This window comes from Ascaphus truei, chromosome 1 (genome assembly GCF_040206685.1).
Source record: "Ascaphus truei isolate aAscTru1 chromosome 1, aAscTru1.hap1, whole genome shotgun sequence".
Classification (NCBI taxonomy): Eukaryota; Metazoa; Chordata; class Amphibia; order Anura; family Ascaphidae; genus Ascaphus; species Ascaphus truei.
This window is the reverse complement of record NC_134483.1, coordinates 203,052,729-203,074,407: the sequence shown is the minus strand read 5'-3', so window position 1 is coordinate 203,074,407 and position 21,679 is coordinate 203,052,729. Positions and strand designations below refer to the sequence as shown.

General features: G+C 43.7%; 1 protein-coding gene across 6 annotated transcripts in view; it reads right to left on the bottom strand.

The window, feature by feature from the left end:
- LOC142495188 (uncharacterized) overlaps positions 1–21,679 on the bottom strand; it is a 220,402-nt gene that overhangs the window by 189,116 nt on the left and 9,607 nt on the right. For all 6 annotated transcript variants that reach the window (XM_075600351.1, XM_075600360.1, XM_075600335.1 and 3 more), the window contains exon 4: positions 3,735–3,866. In XM_075600351.1, coding sequence (XP_075456466.1) covers positions 3,735–3,866 — 132 coding nt within the window. The remainder of the gene's footprint in view (positions 1–3,734; positions 3,867–21,679) is intronic.

Sequence of the window (21,679 nt, the reverse complement as noted above, 5' to 3'; positions counted from 1 at the left end):
ATATTTGCCATGTGGTTTTAGACTATGTGGCTTTAAAATAAGTTGGATGGTGGGCAATTTTAGAGCCACCAGAAAAAGAGAACAGAAAAGGAAGTCGCTCTGAGGGCGTAGGCGTCAAATGTAGAAAAGCACATTTCAAAACCATCACATTCCCCGAGGGATCTTGGGCAATTAACATTATCTCTCTTTGGCCCAGATGCACTAAGCTCCGTTAAATCGGGGCAAATAATGTTAGGTTACCTGAATTAGTAACGGACGGTATTTTCCCAGAGTTTAATTCCTATTTACAAAAGTTACATATATGCAAAAAAATTACAGCAGTTGTTTAACTAATTAGCATAGGTTTATTGTCACGTTAAATTAGCGCTGACCTGCATAAGCTTCAAATAATATGGCTCGCGTAGTGGCCGTCTTACCTACACGTGATATTACTACCGTCTAGAGCAGGGGAGCGCAAACTTTTGGAGCTGCGCCCCCTGCCAGCTCCCCCTTGCTTCGCTTGTGTGCGGCGTCAAATAACGCCGCAGGGTCACGTGACCCAATTTTCATAGAGACGGCCGTGTGACATCACCCCGCATGACACCGCGTGTCACTTGACGCCGTGTTGCCATGGCGATGCGTCACAGTGTCTAAATCAAGGTAAATTTTATTGTTGCAGAGGCCTCACGCGATCCCCCGGCATTTAATATAAATACCTCGGGAAAGAGAACGGGGCCTCTGCAAGCACCCGTGCCCCCCCCCTCAAAAAAATCCAACGCCCCATTTTGCGCACCGCTGATCTAGGGAGACGGAGAATACGTGGAGACACACCGGTGCCCTAAAAGGAACAAACCTAAATTACCTGTGATATATGCAAATTTCAATTACTTGAGTATACTTTGCATACTTACTCAAATTAACATATATTGCAGATCTTAAGCGTGTTTCTTTTTGTGCACGGGTATTTCTTCACGTGTTGTATAAATGTGAGTGGTATTTGGGACTCTAGTAAAATAGGACTCCTCTTTCTTCTCTATTGCTCTCCACAAAGAACATTGCTGCCTGTCTGAAGCTCGCCAAAGAGCACATAGATCCACAACACTTTTGGAACAATGTTCTCTGGACAGACGAGTCAAAGGTAGACATTTTTGGCCTCAACGAGAAACATTATGTTTGGCGAAAACCAAACAGTGCATTCGAACAGAAGAACCTCATCAAAACCATCAAGCATGGTAGTGGGAGTGTAATGGTCTGGGGCTGCTTTGCTGCCTCAGGTCATGAGGTGAAGCAGTTTTGTATGGAGGAATGGGCCGAAATTCCTCAAAATCGATATGAGAGACTAACCAGCAGTTACAGGAAACACTTAGTTGAAGTCATTTCTGCCCAAGGGGGTGCCACCAGGTACTGAAACTAAAGGTTCACATACTTTTTCACACATGGATATTGAATGTTGAATAATTTGTTGATAAATATTGAAAAAGTATCATGTTTTTAAGTAATTTGTTTGAGCATGTTATCGTTATCTATTATTAGGACTTAAATTAAGATCTAATAACATTTTAGGTTTGAACAATGTGTGCTATATGTAAAAATCCTTATGGGTTCACAAACCTTCTCGCCACTGTATATCACATTATCTAAACAAAACTCTTTTGGTATGATTGTTCCAAATTCTACATGTGCTATACTAAAGATAACATCAGTGATGGAAAGTTCTACTAATTACATTGTAATGAAATGTAATTTTCCCAAAGATGAAGATATATGTCGATGTCCTTACCCTTAATAATAAGACAATACGACAGTGTTCTCCAAAACATAGTGAGTAAAAATGACAGAAGCCTTCGTGAATATCACATATTAAAGTAACATTTTGCTGAGTAATGGGACTGAAAGAGACCAGTTCATGTTTCAGATAATCAAATTTAAGGATCATCAGTTACTGTGCCCTCTCTCCCCTTTTCCTGCATTGTAAAGTTCTTCGTTTGTAATTGAAAGAAAGGGATAAGAGATTCATGGTCACCAGCACAAGGTTATGTTTAGTTAATCAAAATGGCATCATCCATAATAATGGGATACTATGTATAATGTAATTACTTTTCTGGTATTTTATATAAAAATGAAGCAGATTTTTATTCCACAGGAATAAATTAATAATAACCCAATGACTCCCATTGATATGCTATTCTGTACTATATCCTGTACCATAACTCAGTCCTCTTCCTTTTCAAATCTACCCATTTGCTAGTTAAACCCCAATCGGCTGCTTAGTATTGAAAGGCAAAGCAGAGAAATGCAGATAAATTAGTTGCTGATACTCTGCAGAAATTAAGGGGACAATGAAATATGGTATATAGCAGGTACTAGGGCTGAGGTGGCCAACTCCAGTCCTCAGGGGCCACCAACAGGTAAGGTTTTCAGGATATCTCAGCTTCAGCATAGGTGGCTCAATCAGTGGCTTAGTCATTGAGTGAGCCACTGATTGAGCCACCTGTGCTGAAGCAGGAATATCCTGAAAACCTGACTTGTTTGTGGCTCCTGAGGACTGGAGTTGGCCACCCCTGCACTAGGGGAAGACCCCTGAGTGAGACACGGAAACATCATTTGCCATTTTATCAGCTTCTATCTTATTAACATGTAGTTTATGAGGCGCAAGTGCTGGTAGGGTAAACTAAAGGCCGTCATTAGAGTACCTCGTTTATTTGGAATATGTATGAGAATGTTTAACAGGAAACAGAACAAAAATAGCCTGAGGCAAGACAAATATTTTTTTTTTTTTTTGCAACCCTGATTAAACTTCATAATTTCGTCTTAAGCACACATTTGGCAAGGCTGTCATTAATAATACATATATACATATACAGTGGTCAACAAATCACCACAAAATCTACTCGCCACACAAAAAAATCTACTCGCCACCTAGTACCAAACGTGTGCTGCTTGGGCCAATAGGAGCTCGCCACGATGTTAAAGCCACTCGCCCGGGGCGAGCAAATGTATAGGTTTGTCGAACACTGTACATATATACTCATATGCTTATATATATGTTGTGGTTATTTTGGGGGTTCAATAGGAGCTTGTTAGGTGTCCAGTATGTTTTGCAATTCTTGTTTAGCTAGTCTTAGCTGATTGGAGGGTGGCAACCTCCTACCTAATTGAAGCTTACCCCCTCCCACATTTAAATGGTTTAAAGCTCACTCCATAGTATCTCCCACTCTCAGGGGAACTTGCTTGCTTGCAGTATGATTGTGACAAATCTAATACAGAGTGCTTTTCCTGGTAATGTACAGGTTAATAAAAGCTTCAATCAAACTTAGAACTTTGCAAATAATATTGACAGATTTATTATAAATCATTCTTCCTGGTATTGCACAGGTTATTAAGAATTTATATTAGTGTTAGGGACCCTTGAGAATGTGGTCTGCCGTGCAGTGGCTCAGGGGCTTACAACAATTTGGCCAAAATGTTAAACTAAAAGACCATTTTATTTAATAGATATTTATACATATATATTTAGGCACTGTATCGTGTATGAGTTTCACTGGATGTGCACTGAGCTCTGTCTGTGTTTTATGTTCTGTCTCTGGTTCTAAATATATATATATATATATATATATATTGATTAATTAATAATACTAAGCTGTTCTGTTTTCTCCACCTGCTTTCCTGGTGCTTTTAATGGGAGCTGCTACATACAAGCTAACTTGAGCAATGTCATCTTCTCCTGTAGGTTACTTACCAGTTGCAAAACATACCTGTTTTGTGGCTTCAATGGTCTCCTCACTCGGTATCTCATCGTCTGCTGTGATCTCGACTACATTTAGGTTTTCTTCTACGCAGGCCGCATCCTCAGTCGGGTCTAGGATTGTTCCCTCACACTTTGCAAGCTAAAAAGAAAAATGTATGCTCAAACTGTAGAAGGCATGAATCTAAGGAACAAACGTTTCCGAAGATCTCATTTTGAAATCACTTTGTACATTCCTTTTGGACAAGTTTACAATGTATTAAGTGCTGCTAGTGTAAGTCCATCGCTGTTATTCCCAGAAGATTCCATGTTTTTTATTGCCACTAGAAGTATGTATTGTTCTTTATTGAATATACCCCATAAATACATGAACTCTTGCACTGAAGTTTAAGCACACGTGTGTACAAGTCGCACAAAAATGTGTGTGCGCCAGTTCTTTACACAGGTACAGTATTACAACATCCACTTTATATTCACGCTCTCATTTTTATAACGCTTCTGTCAGCATAATGGAAAAAGTGGAAATTGTGGATCATTGCGGAATCCTCTTCACTACTCGTACCTCGCTTCACCAACACATTTGGGGTTAGCTGGGTTTAGTTTGAAGTCCCCAAAAAATAAATATCTCCCTCAATCCTCATCTTAAGTTTGACTAAATTGAAGACGTACAGTATAGCAGCCAAAGATCTTGGTATCTGTGAAGTTCACAGGACATTAAGTCATGGAACAAAATGATATCTGTACATCAGTGTATACTTTAATTATTTTGTAATTATGGATTATGAAAGTCCTTATCCACATCCTTGTCGTTGAAGGACAAAGAAAGAATGGGCCGTATTGTCTTTTTTTTTTAGTGACTAAACAAAGAAAGGCTAATAAATGGCTTATCCCCACGTCCATTCATGGTGGTCTTGCATCAACACAATATTGTGTGCTCTGATGCACTGCACTATTTACTTCTTGAAGCTGATTTGAATGTAGGAAACTTGAAGGTTAACTCTATGTACAAAGGACTTTTGGAGCAAAATTGGAGCAAAGCGCAACGTTTTTGTGTTGCGCCTCTTAGCGCCAATATATCAAGGTTTTTGCTCCAGTTGGTGCCCCGTGTGTTAGCTTGTGCTTTGTGCAGTGCCAAAAGTTGGAGCTAGGGAACAAGTACATGATAACATTTTGCGCCTCTATGGAGCGAGACGTAAGAAACTCGCGCAACACGCTTATTACACACTGTATGATGCACATTGGAGCACAACATTTATAGTATGTCAAAACTGTGCTTTAATGCATAGACCCCTACGTTTCTTACACATGCCACTGACTGTTCACCAGGGAGGATTATGTCATCTAATACATGACGGGGTTGTGATGCAGAAAAAAGGGGGAAATTATAACATTTAATAGAAACCATTATTATGTGTGTTGTGTATCTTCTCTTGGAGTTCTACAAATTGCGTCCTGATGCCCATGTATTGTATTATTTCATAGTAATGTAAATTGCAGTTTGATGCAGTGAAGTTAACCGCAAAGGGTAGTAAGTACACCAGGTTTATAAATGCATTTGTATTTCTTTGCTTTGTCTTACATAGTTACATAGTAGATGAGGTTGAAAAAGACATATGTCCATCAAGTTCAACCAATGTTAAATTTAGAAGAGCGATACTGGACTTTCCGGTATGGCGCCACAGGCAGCAGACGCAAGGCACTGGGCTCTGGAGCGTCCGCACCCCACACGCAGCATATTCGGGAGAAATTCATTTAAAAAAATCAATAATCTCCTGCGAGCAGTGTCAGAAGCAGAGCGGCTAATGGACAAGCAAGTTATCAGAAGATCCTCCATGGCAACGAAGCAGCAGAGAGCGGAGAAGCCCCAGACTAAAAAAGACTCTCCCAAGATGGCGTATGCATGCAGGGCAAAGGAACAGGGTGAGGCTGAGCAGGAGCAAGAGATCTCCCGCACAGAAATCCTAAATGAACATGCTGATTTGGCCAAAGCATTGGCAAGGGAGCTGATGCCTGCAATCAACAAAAAGTTTGATGAACTGCAAAAATCTTTGGAAGACTTCAAAGGTGAGCTCTTCTTGCAAAACACAAGAATAGGAGAGGCTGAGACCAGGATAGGGGACCTAGAGGATGACCTAGGAGAAACTCAGAAGGAAGTCCTGGAGGAAAGAAAAAGAGAGAGAATGAAAGAGAGAAGAGAGAATGAAAGAGAGAAGAGAGAAGGAAAGAGAGAAGAGAGAAGGAAAGAGAGAAGAGAGGAGAGAAGGAAAGAGAGAAGAGAGAAGAAAAAAGGAAAGAGAGAAGAGTAAAAAGAGTGAAGGGAAGAGAGAAGAGAGAAGGAAAGAGAGAAGAGAGAAGGAAAGAGAGAAGAGAGAAGGAAAGAGAGAAGAGAGAAGGAAAGAGAGAAGAGAGAAGGAAAGAGAGAAGAGAGAAGGAAAGAGAGTAGAGAGAAGGAAAGAGAGTAGAGAGAAGGAAAGAGAGATGAGAGAAGAGAGAAGGAAAGAGAGAAGAAAAGAGAGAAGAGAGAAGGAAAGAGAGAAAGGAAGAGAGAAGGAAAGAGAGAGGAAAAGAGAGAAGAGAGAAGGAAAGAGAGGAGAGAGAAGAGAGAAGGAAAGAGAGAAGAGAGAAGGAAAGAGAGAAGAGAGAAGGAAAGAGAGAAGAGAGAAGAGAGAAGGGAGAAGGGAGAAGAGAGAAGGAAAGAGAGAAGAGAGAAGAGAGAAGAAAAGAGAGAAGAGAGAAGAGAGAAGGAAAGAGAGGAGAGAGAAGGAAAGAGAGGAGAGAGAAGGAAAGAGAGGAGAGAGAAGGAAAGAGAGGAGAGAGGAGAGAGGAGAGAGATAAATCCGTGGGGGATGATGTGAGATGCAAAGGGGGGGGGGGGGTATGATGTGAGATGCAGGGGGGGGTATGATGTGAGATGCAGGGGGGGGGGATGATGTGAGATGCAGGGGGGGTGATGTGAGATGCAGGGGGGGGGTGATGTTTAAACCAAAATCATTACAAAATATATACATATTGTTTATTCAAAAGTATGAGTTAATAATTATTTATTACTCCTACTGCTTTACACGTTTATTTTGTGATTTACCCTTGTCGAACACGTGTCATTCAGATAGGGGTTCCCCGAAATGTTACAAAATACTTAAAGGGTTCCTCCAAACAAAAAAGGTTGGGAATTACTGCTTTAGAGTAACAACGTGGAATGTTAAGGAAGTCAATTTCCCTATTAAGCGTAAAAAAATCCTGAAATATCTCAAACGACTCAAAACTGAGATTGCATCAATTCAAGAGACACATCTGAATGCAGAAGAGAGTAAAAAAACTCCAATGGCACTGGGTAGGCAAGTGTATTTTCTCTCCAGCCAAGGCAAAAAAAAGGTGGCGTGGCTATCCTAATAAATAAATACCTGCCGTATGAAATAATATCCCCATGGAGGGGATGCAGAAGGATGCATCCATCGTCAAATGTCTGATTAAAGTACATAATGAGGAGTTAAATATTTATAATTTTATAATATATATGGGCTCAATGAATATGACCAAGCCTTTCTGCTAAATTTGGCTGACATGATGCTGAACGAGAAAAATAATAATGTAATAGTAGGGGCGGGGGGACTTAATCTAGTGTTTGGCCCATTCTTAGATAAATCACAACAGGCACAAAGGACAGAGAAATTAAAAGCAGCTCAAATAGGGGCAAAGATGTTTATTGACACTAGGATTAGAGGATTGCTGGAGAGTGTTTAATCCCACAGAAAAGGAATACACGTTCTTCTCACACACCCACAATATATTCTCTAGGATAGACTACGTCTTTGCAAAGAGACAGATCGTGGGGAAGATTACAAACACTAAAATTAAGGACATCATTATATCTGATCATGCACCAGCGTGGGTAGATATTAGTGTGGGACAAAAAGCACACAGGGATAGAATTTGGAGATTCCCATCTAATTTGTATAACAATGAAGAATTTAGAGCATTTCTCCTAAATAATTGGCTAAGCTTTAAGGACACCAATGCTGGACAGTGTCGGGAGGGCAGACTGTATTGGGAAACTGGCAAAGCAGTCTCGAGGGGCCAAATTATAGCATATCTAAACAAGTAGGACTGGAGTTGGCCACCCCTGCACTAGGGGAAGACCCCTGAGTGAGACACGGAAACATCATTTGCAACCCTGATTAAACTTCATAATTTCATCTTAAGCACACATTTGGCAAGGCTGTCATTAATAATACATACACACATATATATATGTATATATATACACATATATACACACACATATATAAATGTATTTAAAGTGAAGCACTACCTTATCCCCAATTATCGATGCATGTACTGTACTGCAATCGTCATATACGTGTATAACTGATGTAAGTAACACATGTGTAACAGGCTCTATAGTCTCCCCGCTTGCGCACAGCTTCTGTACAGGTAAGGAGCCAGTATTGCTGTTCAGGACGTGCTGACAGGCGCATGCGCGAGCTGCTGTTTTCCTATTGAGCGATATGTACTTACTCGCGAGTGTACTTAAAGTGAGTGTCCTTAAACCGGGGTATGCCTGTATATATATACATATACATACAGGCATACCCCGGTTTAAGGACACTCACTTTAAGTACACTCGCGAGTAAGTACATATCGCTCAATAGGAAAACAGCAGCTCGCGCATGCGCCTGTCAGCACGTCCTGAACAGCAATACTGGCTCCTTACCTGTACAGAAGCTGTGCGCAAGCGGGGAGACTATAGAGCCTGTTACACATGTGTTACTTACATCAGTTATACACGTATATGACGATTGCAGTACAGTACATGCATCGATAATTGGGGATAAGGTAGTGCTTCACTTTAAATACATTTTCACTTTACATACATGCTCTGGTCCCATTGCGTACGTTAATGCGGGGTATCCCTGTATATATATATATATATATATATATATATATATATATATATATATATATATATATATATACATACAGCTAAACCCCGTTATAACGCGGTCCTCGGGGTCCACCCCGAGACCACCGCGTTACTAACGGGGTCGCGCTAATTTAAAAAAAAAAATGGCCGCCGCATCAGTTCATATTTACCCCGCGGTCCCGGCTTCCCCCTGTCACCGCGGGACAGGAGGGGGGATTCCCCTCCGGCTTCAGCTTCCCCTGTCACCGCGGGACAGGAGATGGGAGGGGGGATGCCCCTCCGGCTTCCGCTTCCCCTGTCACCGCGTGACAGGAGATGGGAGGGGGGATTCCCCTCCGGTCCGGCTCCCCCCCGCCGCAGCACAGGGCCCTCGCGCTGCAATACAGGGCCCCCTGGCCCTGCCGTAGCGCAGGGTCGTCCTGCCCCCCCCCCATGCCCCCCCGCGCTGCACCGGGCCATTCCACCAGCCCCCGCAGCATCGGGGCCCCCCGCAGCCATCATCCACCTCCACCGCAGCACCACCCCCACCGGCACGCCCCCCCCCCTGCAGCCCCATGCCTCACCAATCATCCCCAAGGTAAGGCTGATTTATGTATATGTGTAGTGTGTGTGTGTGTGTGTGTAGTGTGTGTCAGTGTGAGCAGTGTGTGTGCAGTGTGCAGTGTGTGCAGTGTGAGCAATGAGCAGTGTGTCAGTGTGTGCAGTGTGAGCAATGAGCAGTGTGTGTGCAGTGTGCAGTGTGTGTCAGTGTGAGCAGTGTGTGTGCAGTGTGAGCAATGAGCAGTGTGTCAGTGTGTGCAGTGTGAGCAATGAGCAGTGTGTGTGCAGTGTGCAGTGTGTGTCAGTGTGCGCAGTGTGTGTGCAGTGTGAGCAATGAGCAGTGTGTCAGTGTGTGCAGTGTGAGCAATGAGCAGTGTGTGTGTGCAGTGTGTGTCAGTGTGAGCAGTGTGTGTGCAGTGTGCAGTGTGTGTGCAGTGTGTGTGCTGTGTGTCAGTGTGTGCAGTGTGCAGTGTGTGTGCAGTGTGAGCAATGAGCAGTGTGTGTGCAGTGTGAGCAATGAGCAGTGTGTGTGCAGTGAGTGTGTGCAGTGAGTGTGTGCAGTGTGTGCCGGTTTTTTTTTTTTTTTTAAACGGGAGCCACGGGAAAACCGCGTTATAACCGAATGGCGGTATAGCGAGGCGCGTTATAACGGGGTTTAGCTGTATATATTAATTAATAATACTAAGCTGATCTGTTTTCTCCACCTGCTTTCCTGGTGCTTTTAATGGGAGTTGCTACATACAAGCTAACTTGAGCAATTTCATCTCCTCCTGTAGGTTACTTACCAGTTGCAAAACATACCTCTCGAGGGGCCAAATTACAGCATATGTAAACACTAAGGAATGACAATTATCTGCAATTTGGCAAGGTTTTGCAAGTTTAAACAAAGACCTATGATAGAAAACAGGGTGAGGTATATGAGATCCAAGGATATGTGCGAAATCTGGCTCCATAGAAAGGATGTAGAAAAAAAGAGAGGTGGGACACTGCTCAAACCATAATACCATATAGAAAAAATATATGTAACCATGCTGTAAAATGGCTGCAGTCATCTCTCCTGCTGACAATAAGGCCTGGTAAGTTATGGACATGCCAGCAGTAATTATGGAGGTTTGCCCTCACACCCTGGTGAGGTGCCCTATGTATGGATGGGAGTGGTCATGTGCTCTGCATCCATGATTAGTGATGTCAGAGTTGTGCCAGCCCCCAGAGGATACATAAGGCACAGCACTGTTCAAAGGTTAGTTGTTGCTGAGTAGTTAGAGGAGTAGAGTTCAGTAGGTTGGTGGTAGAAGGAACAAGTCTGAGTGCAGACTTGGAAGAATACCGATTATGACACTGTGACCAGGGACCTGGCACAGGGACTGTCTCCCTACGAGGAGATAGGTAATCCCCATTTAAGGAGAGGCTACCTTTCAAAGGGAAGTGCGGTGAACATGAGCAGCTAAGTACAACCACTGTGAGGGGCAGTTGGCCCGCCGCAAGCAATAAAGATGACCCTGTTAAACTATACCCTCGTGTGTAAGTGTGGAGTGATTACACAGAGGAGTGCACCACAGAGGAGTTCCTCACCAGGACCATCCACAAGCGGACGCTGGAATCCTGATGAGGTGGAGGCGCTGCACTGGATATAGGTAGGACTCAATCACACTACCTCAGCTGCCTGTCTTGGTTGGCAATCCCCACATAACATCATGCGGGAGACTCAGGAGTCCTGCTGCCAACAGGTGCACCACCAGACACTATACTGTAATGGGGACTAGTTAGACCACAGGGGCCAATGTGAGATTGGGTGGGTCAGGCTAGGCCAGAAAATCAGTTACATATATATAGTAAAGTAAGCCTGGTGCACGGGGAAAATGGCTATGATAACAGAAAAAAAGTGACAAAGGTCACAAAAGTCCCCTATTAATTGCACTCAAGGCAAAATGGTAGATACCAAACTTGTATGAAAGATCAAGACACAGGGAGTATGCGTTCTAGTGAATCTAAGCCCTAAAAAGTGTCACGTTGAAGACACAACTATTTAGCTAATCCTAACAACCATATACATGTTGAATAGTGTCTTGTGATAGGTCAATAGTATCACTCAATATAAGGAAAAATAAACGAATGTATGTCCAAATCTCGTAACATCCAAGTAAGGTAAGTATCTGAAAGGATATAAGTATCCGCAGTATGGACCAGACAGAAAGGTCCCAGATGATGAATAAAGTATATACAAGAGGATACAAATATCCACTGAAAGACTAATGTCTACAGTGTAATAGGTGGTCAGTAAATGACCATATATCCACACAGAAAAAATGCCACGTTATCAAAAAATATATAATGGTGACATCCACAGTTAAAATACAAAAAATAAACAACTTTTAATAAATGATCGCCGAGAGACAAGTGATATTCAAATAAATGCAAAAACAATGAGTATTAAAAAAACCCTTAGAGGGGAGCGGGTGGGAGAGGGTAGCGACAGAATGTATAGGGAAAATCACTAGGGTAATGGTAGTATATAGGTCAAAAAGTGAGGTCCCTATTGGAGCTACCAAATAGCTAAATAACCCTGTAGGTAGAGTCAGAGTAGCGCACAATACAACAAATGGAACGTGTATATACAATAATGCAGAAGTCCAATCCTCTAATGGTAGCAAAGGGTATATGCTCCATAGAAAGGAACAAAAGGACGTTAGGCTGGGAATTTCTATAAATCTGGAAATAAGGCCATATTCCAAGAATCCGGAAAGCCCCAGGAGAAATTACAACTGACCCTATGGAAATAAATATGGTGTTTCAAGATTTCTACAAAAAATATATAGTAAAAGTAATAGAGAGGAAATAGCCCAAAATAACTTTTTGGAGAAAATGATGCTCTCACAGCTAACTAAAGATGAGCAGCAGATATTAAATGCACCAATTACTGATGAGGAAATAGAGAATAAGATTAAACCCATAAAAAAAGGGATTTACAGGAGAGTTTTATAAATTACTCAGTTTAGAGGTTGGAACACCGTTGAATGAAATGTTCAATGAGATGTTAAGGAAGGAGGAATATATGGAAACGGATAAAATTGCCTTTATTAAAATAATTCATAAAGAGGGAAGAAACCCAATTCCCTACTGAATCAAGATGCAAAAAATATTATCAAAAGTATAAGCTGAGAGACTCTCAAAAGTATTGCCGAAACAAATACACCCAGTCAGATAGTTTTCGTAAAAGGTCGAGCCTCTGGCAAAAACATTAGGAGGGCCTTGACAGCCATACATTGGACTAAAACCAATTTGCAAAATAATAAGTATAATAAGCCAAAAAGGCTTTTGATAATGTTAAATGGGAGTACCTATAAAATATTTTACAAAAAATGGGAATCACAGAGACTTTTCTTGGTGCCATAAAAGCCATGTACAATGACCCCAAAACAAAAATAATGGCGACAGGATTACTGTCAGATGAGATCTTCTTAATCAGAGGCATAAGACAAGGCTGTGCATTATCGCCTTTGCCGTTTAATATTGCTATTGAGTCACCGGCCGAATATTTCAGGAATATGGAGGAGTTTAAAGGTATCAAAATTGGGGGAAAAGAAACTAAAATAGCCTTGTATGCAGATGATTTCCTGATAATGGTGGCAATACATTTATTTTTTTAGGGATTTAAAAAAATGCATCCAAAACAGACATATTACTACTGGCAAACAGAAATAAGGGTGAGTGGAGGTTTGAGTGCCCATTTAAGTTTACCAGAAAGCCACTTAAATACTCGGGAGTATATATTGTACTGACTCGGAACTAAAACAGCTGTACAGAAATAACTTTAGCACAATATTTTCCAAGATGACGAGAGAGTTAGAAAATTGGCAGAACCAACCTTTAAGCCTTGCAGGCAAATGCCAGCTGGTCAAAATGATTAGCTTTACCAGACTGATACACCCTATGCAGATGCTGCCGATCCTATTGAAGCATTCGGATACTGAATAAGGCCGCGGGGCATGGTCAGCGCTTAGGTGATGACCCGCGCTGATCCGCGCTCACGCTTGGCAGTGAGCCCCTGCAGCCGCAATGAGAGTGGCTTTAGCAGGGGCTCGCACACGCTTCCGCAGGCATGCAGAAGCGTAGCCGACAATTTTTTTTTAGTTTAAGCGCTCACGGGAGCGCAGGGCCGGTCACGTGAGCGGTTCGCCCAATGAGGGCGAACCAGCTCCGTGACATCACTGGCCCGCCCCCCTACGCCCCCCAGGCGGCGCGTGAACTAAGGCCAGGGAAAGCACCTGCTTTCCCTCAGCCTCCACGCGCCTGAAGTCTCTATGGACTCAGCCTAAGCAATCAGTAAATGTATTTGGGAAAAAAGCAAAATAAGAATTGCTCTGAAAAAACTACATTTAACAAAGGAAATGGGAGGCCTAAACCTACCCGATTTAAGGAAATATAATCTGACCTGTATCGCGAGATATATAGGAGACTGGATTAATGGGGTACAACCAATATTCTTATATTGAACTAGAAAAGCAGAGTGTCCCCTTGGAGTCTGCAGGGGGTGTTACATCAAACGTAGTCGAAATTACCTATAGGAGCCAAAGATAAACCTCTGATAAAAAACACATGGGCCGCATGGAAAATACTCAGGAGACAGTTTGGAGCATCCTACCGTACACATGCTCAAAATGTATACCCATACAAAAACCAAACTGGATCAGCACTAAAAAGGTAAATCAAAGTAAATGAAGGACTTACGTTTTGCTTTTGATCTCTCCAAGTTTCTTCTATAATGTATCAAAAAAAGCAGCAATTCAGAAAAAACAGCACAGCCAGGGAAAGCAAAAACACAAAGCAAAAAGCGCACATTGGGGCCTATTCACAAGGCAGTGGTAAGTGGGTTTTCTGCGGGCTATGCACAAAGCAGTGATACATGCTTTTAAGTGAGATAAATGGCTTTATAGTGTGATACTGCCTGCTGTGAGATTCACAAAGCAGTGATAACAGTGCAGTAACATGCTATAATGGGTTTATATCTCACTTAAAAGCACTTATCACTGCTGTGCACATAGCCCCCTAAATGTGTACAGTATACCATTTAAATAGTGAACTGATATACCAATTGAGGAGTGAATAAAATTTATTTATAGTGAGGTGCAAATGAGGCTAATAATCATATGTGAAAAACAATTTAAAAACAAAGTGCAATAAATAATTGGAATATAACCTTCCCTTTGGGAATAATGGAGAGTCTGTTGCTATATCAAAATGGATGACAGGGCACCAAATCTAGACAGAGAGGTGAAACAAAGCGCAAAAACTCTCATCGTGTAGTATTTTAATAATTGTATTGTATGTAAAAGGTAAGGGATGCACGTACAAAAATGGTAAAAGCAGTGGGTTTAAAACCGAGGATGGATCCACGATCTGCCGCTGCACGGTCCGAATCAACCCGATGGTGGAAGGATAGCTGGAGGCAAAACTTCCGAAGCAGCTGTAGAGGCATCCCTCTCCGCATTCGTCCTCCACGAGGGCTGCTCGTGAGTTCTCTCTGTGATACGGGGTTCCTGCATTGGAGGCGTGCCGAAAAGCTGAGGGTTCCCCTGTCCGGTGCAGGAACTTCGTAGCACAGAGAGAGAACCAGCAGAGGACTCTCCCGTAGAGTTGCTACGAGCAGCTCCAGTGGAGGACCTGACGTCACCCGTGGCACGTCATTGGAGACGTGCTGACAGCCAGGAGGTTCAGTTGCCCGGTGTAGGAGCTCCGTTGCTCGGAGAGCTAACCAGCAAAGGAATCTCCCTCAGAAAACTCACAAGCAGCCCCCGTGGAGGACTGAATGCGGAGAGAGGGGCCTCTACGGCTAATACGGAAGTTTTGCCTCCTCCGAGACGCCCCCAGCTATCCTTCTACCATCGGGTTGATTCGGACCGTGCAGCGGCAGATCGTGGATCCATCCGGGACATACACTGTTTTTAAACTCACTGCTTTTACCTTTATTGTTTTTGTACGTGCATCCCTTACCTTTTATATACAATACAATTATTGACATACTACACAATGAGAGTTCTTTGCGCTTTGTTTCCGCTCTATACACACAAGGAAATGCCAGCAGACACACACTATTATATGTTCACAATACAGCAACGTTTCAAGGCCCCCACCCCCATTATTAAGCTTAATGCTGATCCAGTATGGTTTTTGTATAGTTTTATGCATCTTGGGGTATAGATGCAGGATCATAGCACCTCTAGCTGAATTATAGTAGGCAGGGTGAGTGCTGGTTCATTATTTTTTTCTCTCAAAATGTATACCCATACAATGTAACTTAAAATTCCTGCCAGGTGTAGATCAGGCTTCTTTCCAGATATGGGGGGTTATTGATCTGCGCTCATGCATTACCTGCAAGAAATATCCAACACACCTGTGAGAGATAGTATATCAAAGCTGCTGTGGAAGCTGCAACTACCGTCTGACCAAGCAGATTAGTCTGTGAAACATGTTGTGGTAAGAGCATTGTGGACACTTCATGCAGACCAGCCCCATGATTAACTGTTAGTTGACCTGAGAGACTGTGAACTTGGGAGACGTGCACACAACAGCACACGGACCGCGCGGTACTGCGCATACCCGGACGCAGCAGAGCAAGACGGAGACATCACTTGATCCCAGCGCGTGGGATAGATTGTCGCGAGCTCGGCGTTTCCTCCCTTTTACTCACGGACCCACGGACGGGCAGCATGGACTGTACCACCTAAAGATCTCACTGGAGAGATCTATATGCAAGGTGATACTTGTTATTTGTATTCACTGTTAATATATATTTCTTCACCCTTGGTGCGCTCTGTGCTTTTTGTTTTCTTTCCAGATATGTACCATCAAACTTAGGACAAATGGTAGACGGGGATCGTGGAAGATTTCTAACCTTTCAGGAGCTGAGGCAAAAAAAGGGTCTTGCCCAAGCACACCTTTTTTCACACATGCAGCTAATACACTACTGCAAAAGCCTGGAGAATTATAAGAGGGACATATTGGGGGAAAACGAGTTTGACAATTTCTTTGAAAGATCTAACAGTCCTAATTACTCTATATCTCAGCTATATAATTGGATCAGAGATATATAAAAAAAAAAAAAGATAAGGAAATAAAGACAATGCAGTGAGGATTCGGGGGTCACGACGGTCATAGCGTGACCTCCCCTAACCTCTCATTGCTCCCGCTGCTGCGGGACGTCTCCCTCGCCGGTCCCGTCCGGTCCCCGTGGTTGGGGGACACCCCCCTCGTCCCCCTCGTCGCTGTTCCGCGGGCGGCTGGGACTCTTGTGGCGGCTGCTACCACTCCTGGGCACGCTCCCCCTCGTTACGGAGCGCGCGCTGGACCAAGTTAATTTATTCACTGCTCCTGCAGTAAAGCCACACCCCCAGCTTACACACAGGCTGCAATCATACCCCAAAGCTGCTCACCTGCATTCTCCTCAAAGCAGCCTATCCAGGACGGCTCCATGTACTCCTCCAGGTCTGCCCCCTCTTCCTATTCGCCAGCCGCACTATATAAAGCATGTCTTACCATTCCCACATCGCTCGACATAGTCTCTACTTGCGGATGTCTATTTTGTCTCTCTTGTCATTGTTTATTCAGGTTACAACCCGGCTTGGTGGACTTCACTCTCTGGCTCTGGACCCCGGCTCCCACTTGACACGCTCCTTCTGCTGCGGGTGCGTGCACTTATACGTCCCCACCTCAGTATAAGGGACGGGTCTGGTCTGCGGGCAGCACCGGCGTAACATTATGTCGAGTCCACAAGATGCAGACCAGACTGATCTGGCCTCTATGATGACGGCCATGTATCAACAAATCCAGGCCTTAACGGATCAGATGGCTCTCCTCACTCAACAGGTACAGGACCTGTCATTTCAGGCACCACCTGTGGCCGCACCGCCGGCTCAGGTAGAACCGGTGTCCGCCGCAACCCCAGGCACGAAGATTCCGGCACCTAAGCCGTACGCGGTGGATCCGCACGCCTGTTATGGTTTTGTCAATCAATGCGAGATCCAGTTTGAGATGGCCCCGCAGCAGTATTCCACTGGTCGTAAGAAAGTGGCATACGTTTACAGCCTACTAACGGGAAATGCGCTGGCATGGGCCTCCCCGATTTGGGAACTACGTCCCGAAATCACCCGAGGTTACGTTGCCTTTAGACGAGACTTTCGACAGGTCTTCGCTACCCCCGCATGCCAAAAAACTGCCTCTGACTCTTTGCTTCAGCTTTCACAGGGACGTGACACCTTAGAGTTCAGGACCATAGCAGCCGAGACACGATGGGACCAAGAAGCCTTAGTCTCAGTCTTCTGGCGACGCTTAACGGATTCTGTGAAGGACGAACTCGCCTCACAACCCAGGCCAGGACTTCTGGAGGAACTCATCTCCCAGGCCATTCGAGTGAATCAACGTCTTCAGGTACGCCGCGCTGAGCACCAACACCCCTGGTTTATGCCTTTCCGTGCCCCTTTTCCCAGGTTCTCTTCAACCACAGGACCTGCCGTCTCCCTGCTGCCTGCTCTAGAGCCGATGCAACTCGGAGTCCAGCGTCCTCGGGCACCGATACGACAATTCCGCCAAGCCGGTGGGCTATGTTACTACTGCGGATCTTCCGAGCATCTGGTCCGCGATTATCGATTTCGGCGTGGGAGGAAATTTCGTGGACCAGACCTTCTCTGAACAAAACCAGATTCCACTCATTAGAAAGAAGTCTCCCGTTGCCTTGGTTGCCTTGGTTGCCTTGGTCGAGATCGACGGCCGTCCGCTCACCCCGGCATACATCTCCTTGGAGACTTGCCCCCTCACCCTTTCTTCTCATTCCCACAAGGAGACCCTAGCCTTTGATGTAATCCATTCTCCTGGAACACCCGTCAACCTTGGCTTACCTTGGTTGCAGAAGCACAACCCGCACATCAATTGGACATCCCAAGATCCCATTGTCTGGAGGTCAAGGTCAGAGGAGTCTTCCCCACCAGCTGTACTTCCGCCTCAACTGCTGGCTAATACATCCAACCCTAAGTGAGATTTACCCGCCCCATACGCAGATTTTCTGGATGTCTTCAGCAAAACTCAATCCGAGGGACTACCCCCTCATAGATCATGCTCCTTCTGCTGCGGGTGCGTGCACATATATGTCCCCACCTCAGTATAAGGGACGGGTTTGGTCTGCGGGCAGCACCGTGTGCGCGGGAGGGGACGCGCGTTGTGCAAGAAATCAGTTCAAACTGATTTCTTGGCTTGACAGGCCGGTCACGTGAGCGATTCGCCCAATGAGGGCGAACCAGGTCAGTGACGCCCCTAGGCACGCCCCCCATGGCCAGGGAAAGCGCCAGCTCACTGACCAGCCTCCGCATGGGCGAAGGCATCATGGCCCCAGCCAAAAGATAACCTGACAAGATTAATGATGTTTGACAAAATGGAGGCAGAGACAAACAAAGAGCTGAAAACTGAGAAATTCTTAAACAAAGGGAAAAGTTTATGACACAATGTCAAAACAAGACTTAGATTTGATCAAACACGCATTTGAACACACATTTTGGAGCCTCGAGACAAATCCCAGAGGGACACAGGTAAAAGTATGATTAAATAGCTCAGCATGTTGTACAAGATAGGGCCAGGTTGAGAAGAAACTCAAGACATTCAGCTGGGTTTTTTAAATGTTGGATATTGGTTGGCACCGGGGATTCGGTGGTAGGTAAATTAAATTGGACTGAAAATTAGCCAATTCAGTGTTGTACAATGTATGGAAAATGTATAATGCCATAATTATCTATGTATGTATTTGTTATCTTGTAATGCACAATATTTTTATTTTATTGTGGATGTTCCATGTTAACTATAATATGTACATTGTAAATGTAAATGTAATAAAACGAACAATGAGGAGGATATATATATATATATATATATATATATATATATATATATATATATATATATATATATATATATATATATATAATTTATCCGACATTTGTATTTACAATATTTTGATCCAGAGAAAGGAAAACAAAAAAAACCAAATGAAACATTAACCGATGATGACTCATAAGGGTAAAAAATAAATTCCTTCCTGATTCCATTAATAGCAATCAGATCTCTCCCAGGATCAACATCCTTCCCATGTTAACGGATTTGGTATATCCCTGTGTACCTATTGTATCTGCCATCAGTGTCTCCATGAGTAATGAATTCCATATTTTAACTGCTCTTACTGTAAAGAACCCTTTCCTTTGTTGCTGGTGAAATTTCCTTTCCTCCAACCATAAGGCCTCGGCCATGTTTAGTGCTTGCTTGCGGAAGCGCGCTAACGCACGCTCCCGCTCAGCACTGAGCCCCTACAGCCGCAATTAGAGCGGCTTTAGTAGGGGCTCGCCTACGCTTCCGAAAGCGCGCGGAAGCGTAGGTCTTTACAATTCCCCCGCTTGCCGGCGTGACAGGCCGGTCACGTGAGCGGTTCGCCCAATGAGGGCGAACCAGCTCCGTGACGTCACTGGCCAGGGGCCGCCCCCAGCCCGCCCCCTGACAGCCCGCTGACAGCGCGTGCGGTAAGCAACCGCAAGGCCAGGGAAAGCACCCGCTTTCCCTGCGCCTCAGCACGCCAGCAGGGAGCCTGGCCAAGGCCTTAGGCGTGATCTCATGTTTGTACATTCCACGAGATGACTAGTTCTTTTGAAAACTCCTTTTATTGACCCTGAATATATTTGTATATAGTTTTCATTTCTCCTCTTAGACATCTCTTTAATGCAAACAAACCTAATTTAAATAGCTTCTCCTCATAAATCAGATTATCCATTCCCTATATTAATTTGATGGCTCTTCTCTGCACTTTTTCTAGTAATATAGTCTTTTTTATGGAGTGGTGCCCAAAACTGTACTCCATATTCAAGGTGTGGTCTTACTAATGCTTTATCGAGGGGCATAATTATGCTTCCTTCCCTTCCATCCATACCCTGTTTAATGCAAGATAAAATCTTATTTGCCTTTGCATATTGGGCACTATTGCCAAGTTTGCTGTTTACAAACACTCCTAAATCCTTCTCCCTCAAGGATTGACATAATTTTTTCCCATTTAATTTCTAAGTCACCTGTTTATTCTTGTTTCCCAAATGCATAACCTTACATTTGTATTAAACCTCATCTGCCATTTACCTGCCCGCGTTTCCAGTCTATCCATGTCCTTCTGGAGAGAAATTAGTTCATGCTCTGATTTTAATACCTTACACAATTTAGTGTCATCGGCAAATATGGAGACTTTGCTCTCTATGCCAATCTCAAGGTAATTAATAAACAAGGTAAAAAGCAGGCGTCACCGTACCGATCCTTGAGGTAGTCCACTCACAACTTTAGCCCAAACGGAAAAGATTCCAATTACGACAACTCTCAGTATTTTATCCTTCAACTAGTTTTCTATCTATCACCAGTTTTCAATCCAGGTGCAAATATCTTTACCCAGACTAATTTGCTTTATTTTGTACATTAACCTCTTGTATGGTACAGGATCGAAAGCTTTTGTAAAATCTAAGTAGACCACATTAACTGTATTAACCTGATCTAAATTCCTTGTTATCTCCATCAAAGAAACTAATAAGGTTAGTTTGGCATGTCCTATCTTTCATAAATCCATGCTGACTATTACTAATAATTTTGTTATTCATTAGGTATTCCTGAATATTATCCCATACTAAAACTTCAAGTAGCTCCCCCACTATTGAAGTCAGGCTACAGGTCTGTAATTACCCGGTTGTCATTAAGCTCCCTGGCTGTGTGCATACAGGATTGTGTCATCTGCATACATGTGTATTGAGGCTTCCTTACAAGCTGTGGGAAGATCATTAATGAACACTGAGAAGAGTAGGGGCCCCAGAACAGAGCCTTGCGGTACACCACAGGTGATATCCAGGGGATTGGAGTTAGAGCCTGAGATGGACACATGTTGGAATCTTCCTGATAGGTAGGACTGAAACCAGTTTAAAGCATGTTTCCCTATTCCAGAGCTCTGGAGTTTGTTAAGCAGGATAGCATGATCAACTGTGTCAAAAGCCTTTGCAAAATCGAGGAATACTGCACCAGTGAGTTGTCCCCGTTCCATTCCACACTGGATTTCATTGCAAACTTTTAGCAGGGTAGTTACGGTGGAGTGTTTGGGACGAAACCCAGACTGGAATTGGCTAGGGAAATTTGTCTTGGTGTAGAAATCGCTTAATTGGGAGTGGACACATTTTTCCATAACTTTGGATAGAATTGGGAGAAGTGAGATTGGCCTGTAGTTTGAGACAGTGTTTTTGTCCCCACTTTTGAAGACTGGGACAACTCTGGCAGTTTTCCAGGTCTTAGGGATATGGCCTGCAGACAGGATAGCGTTGACTATGGACGCAATTGGTTTGGCAATGGCTGGGGCACCAAGTCGTAGGAACCTAGATTGTAGTAAGTCGGGTCCACATTGGCTGCTTAGTTTTAGTTTGAGGAGCGCTTGTGTAATCTCCTCT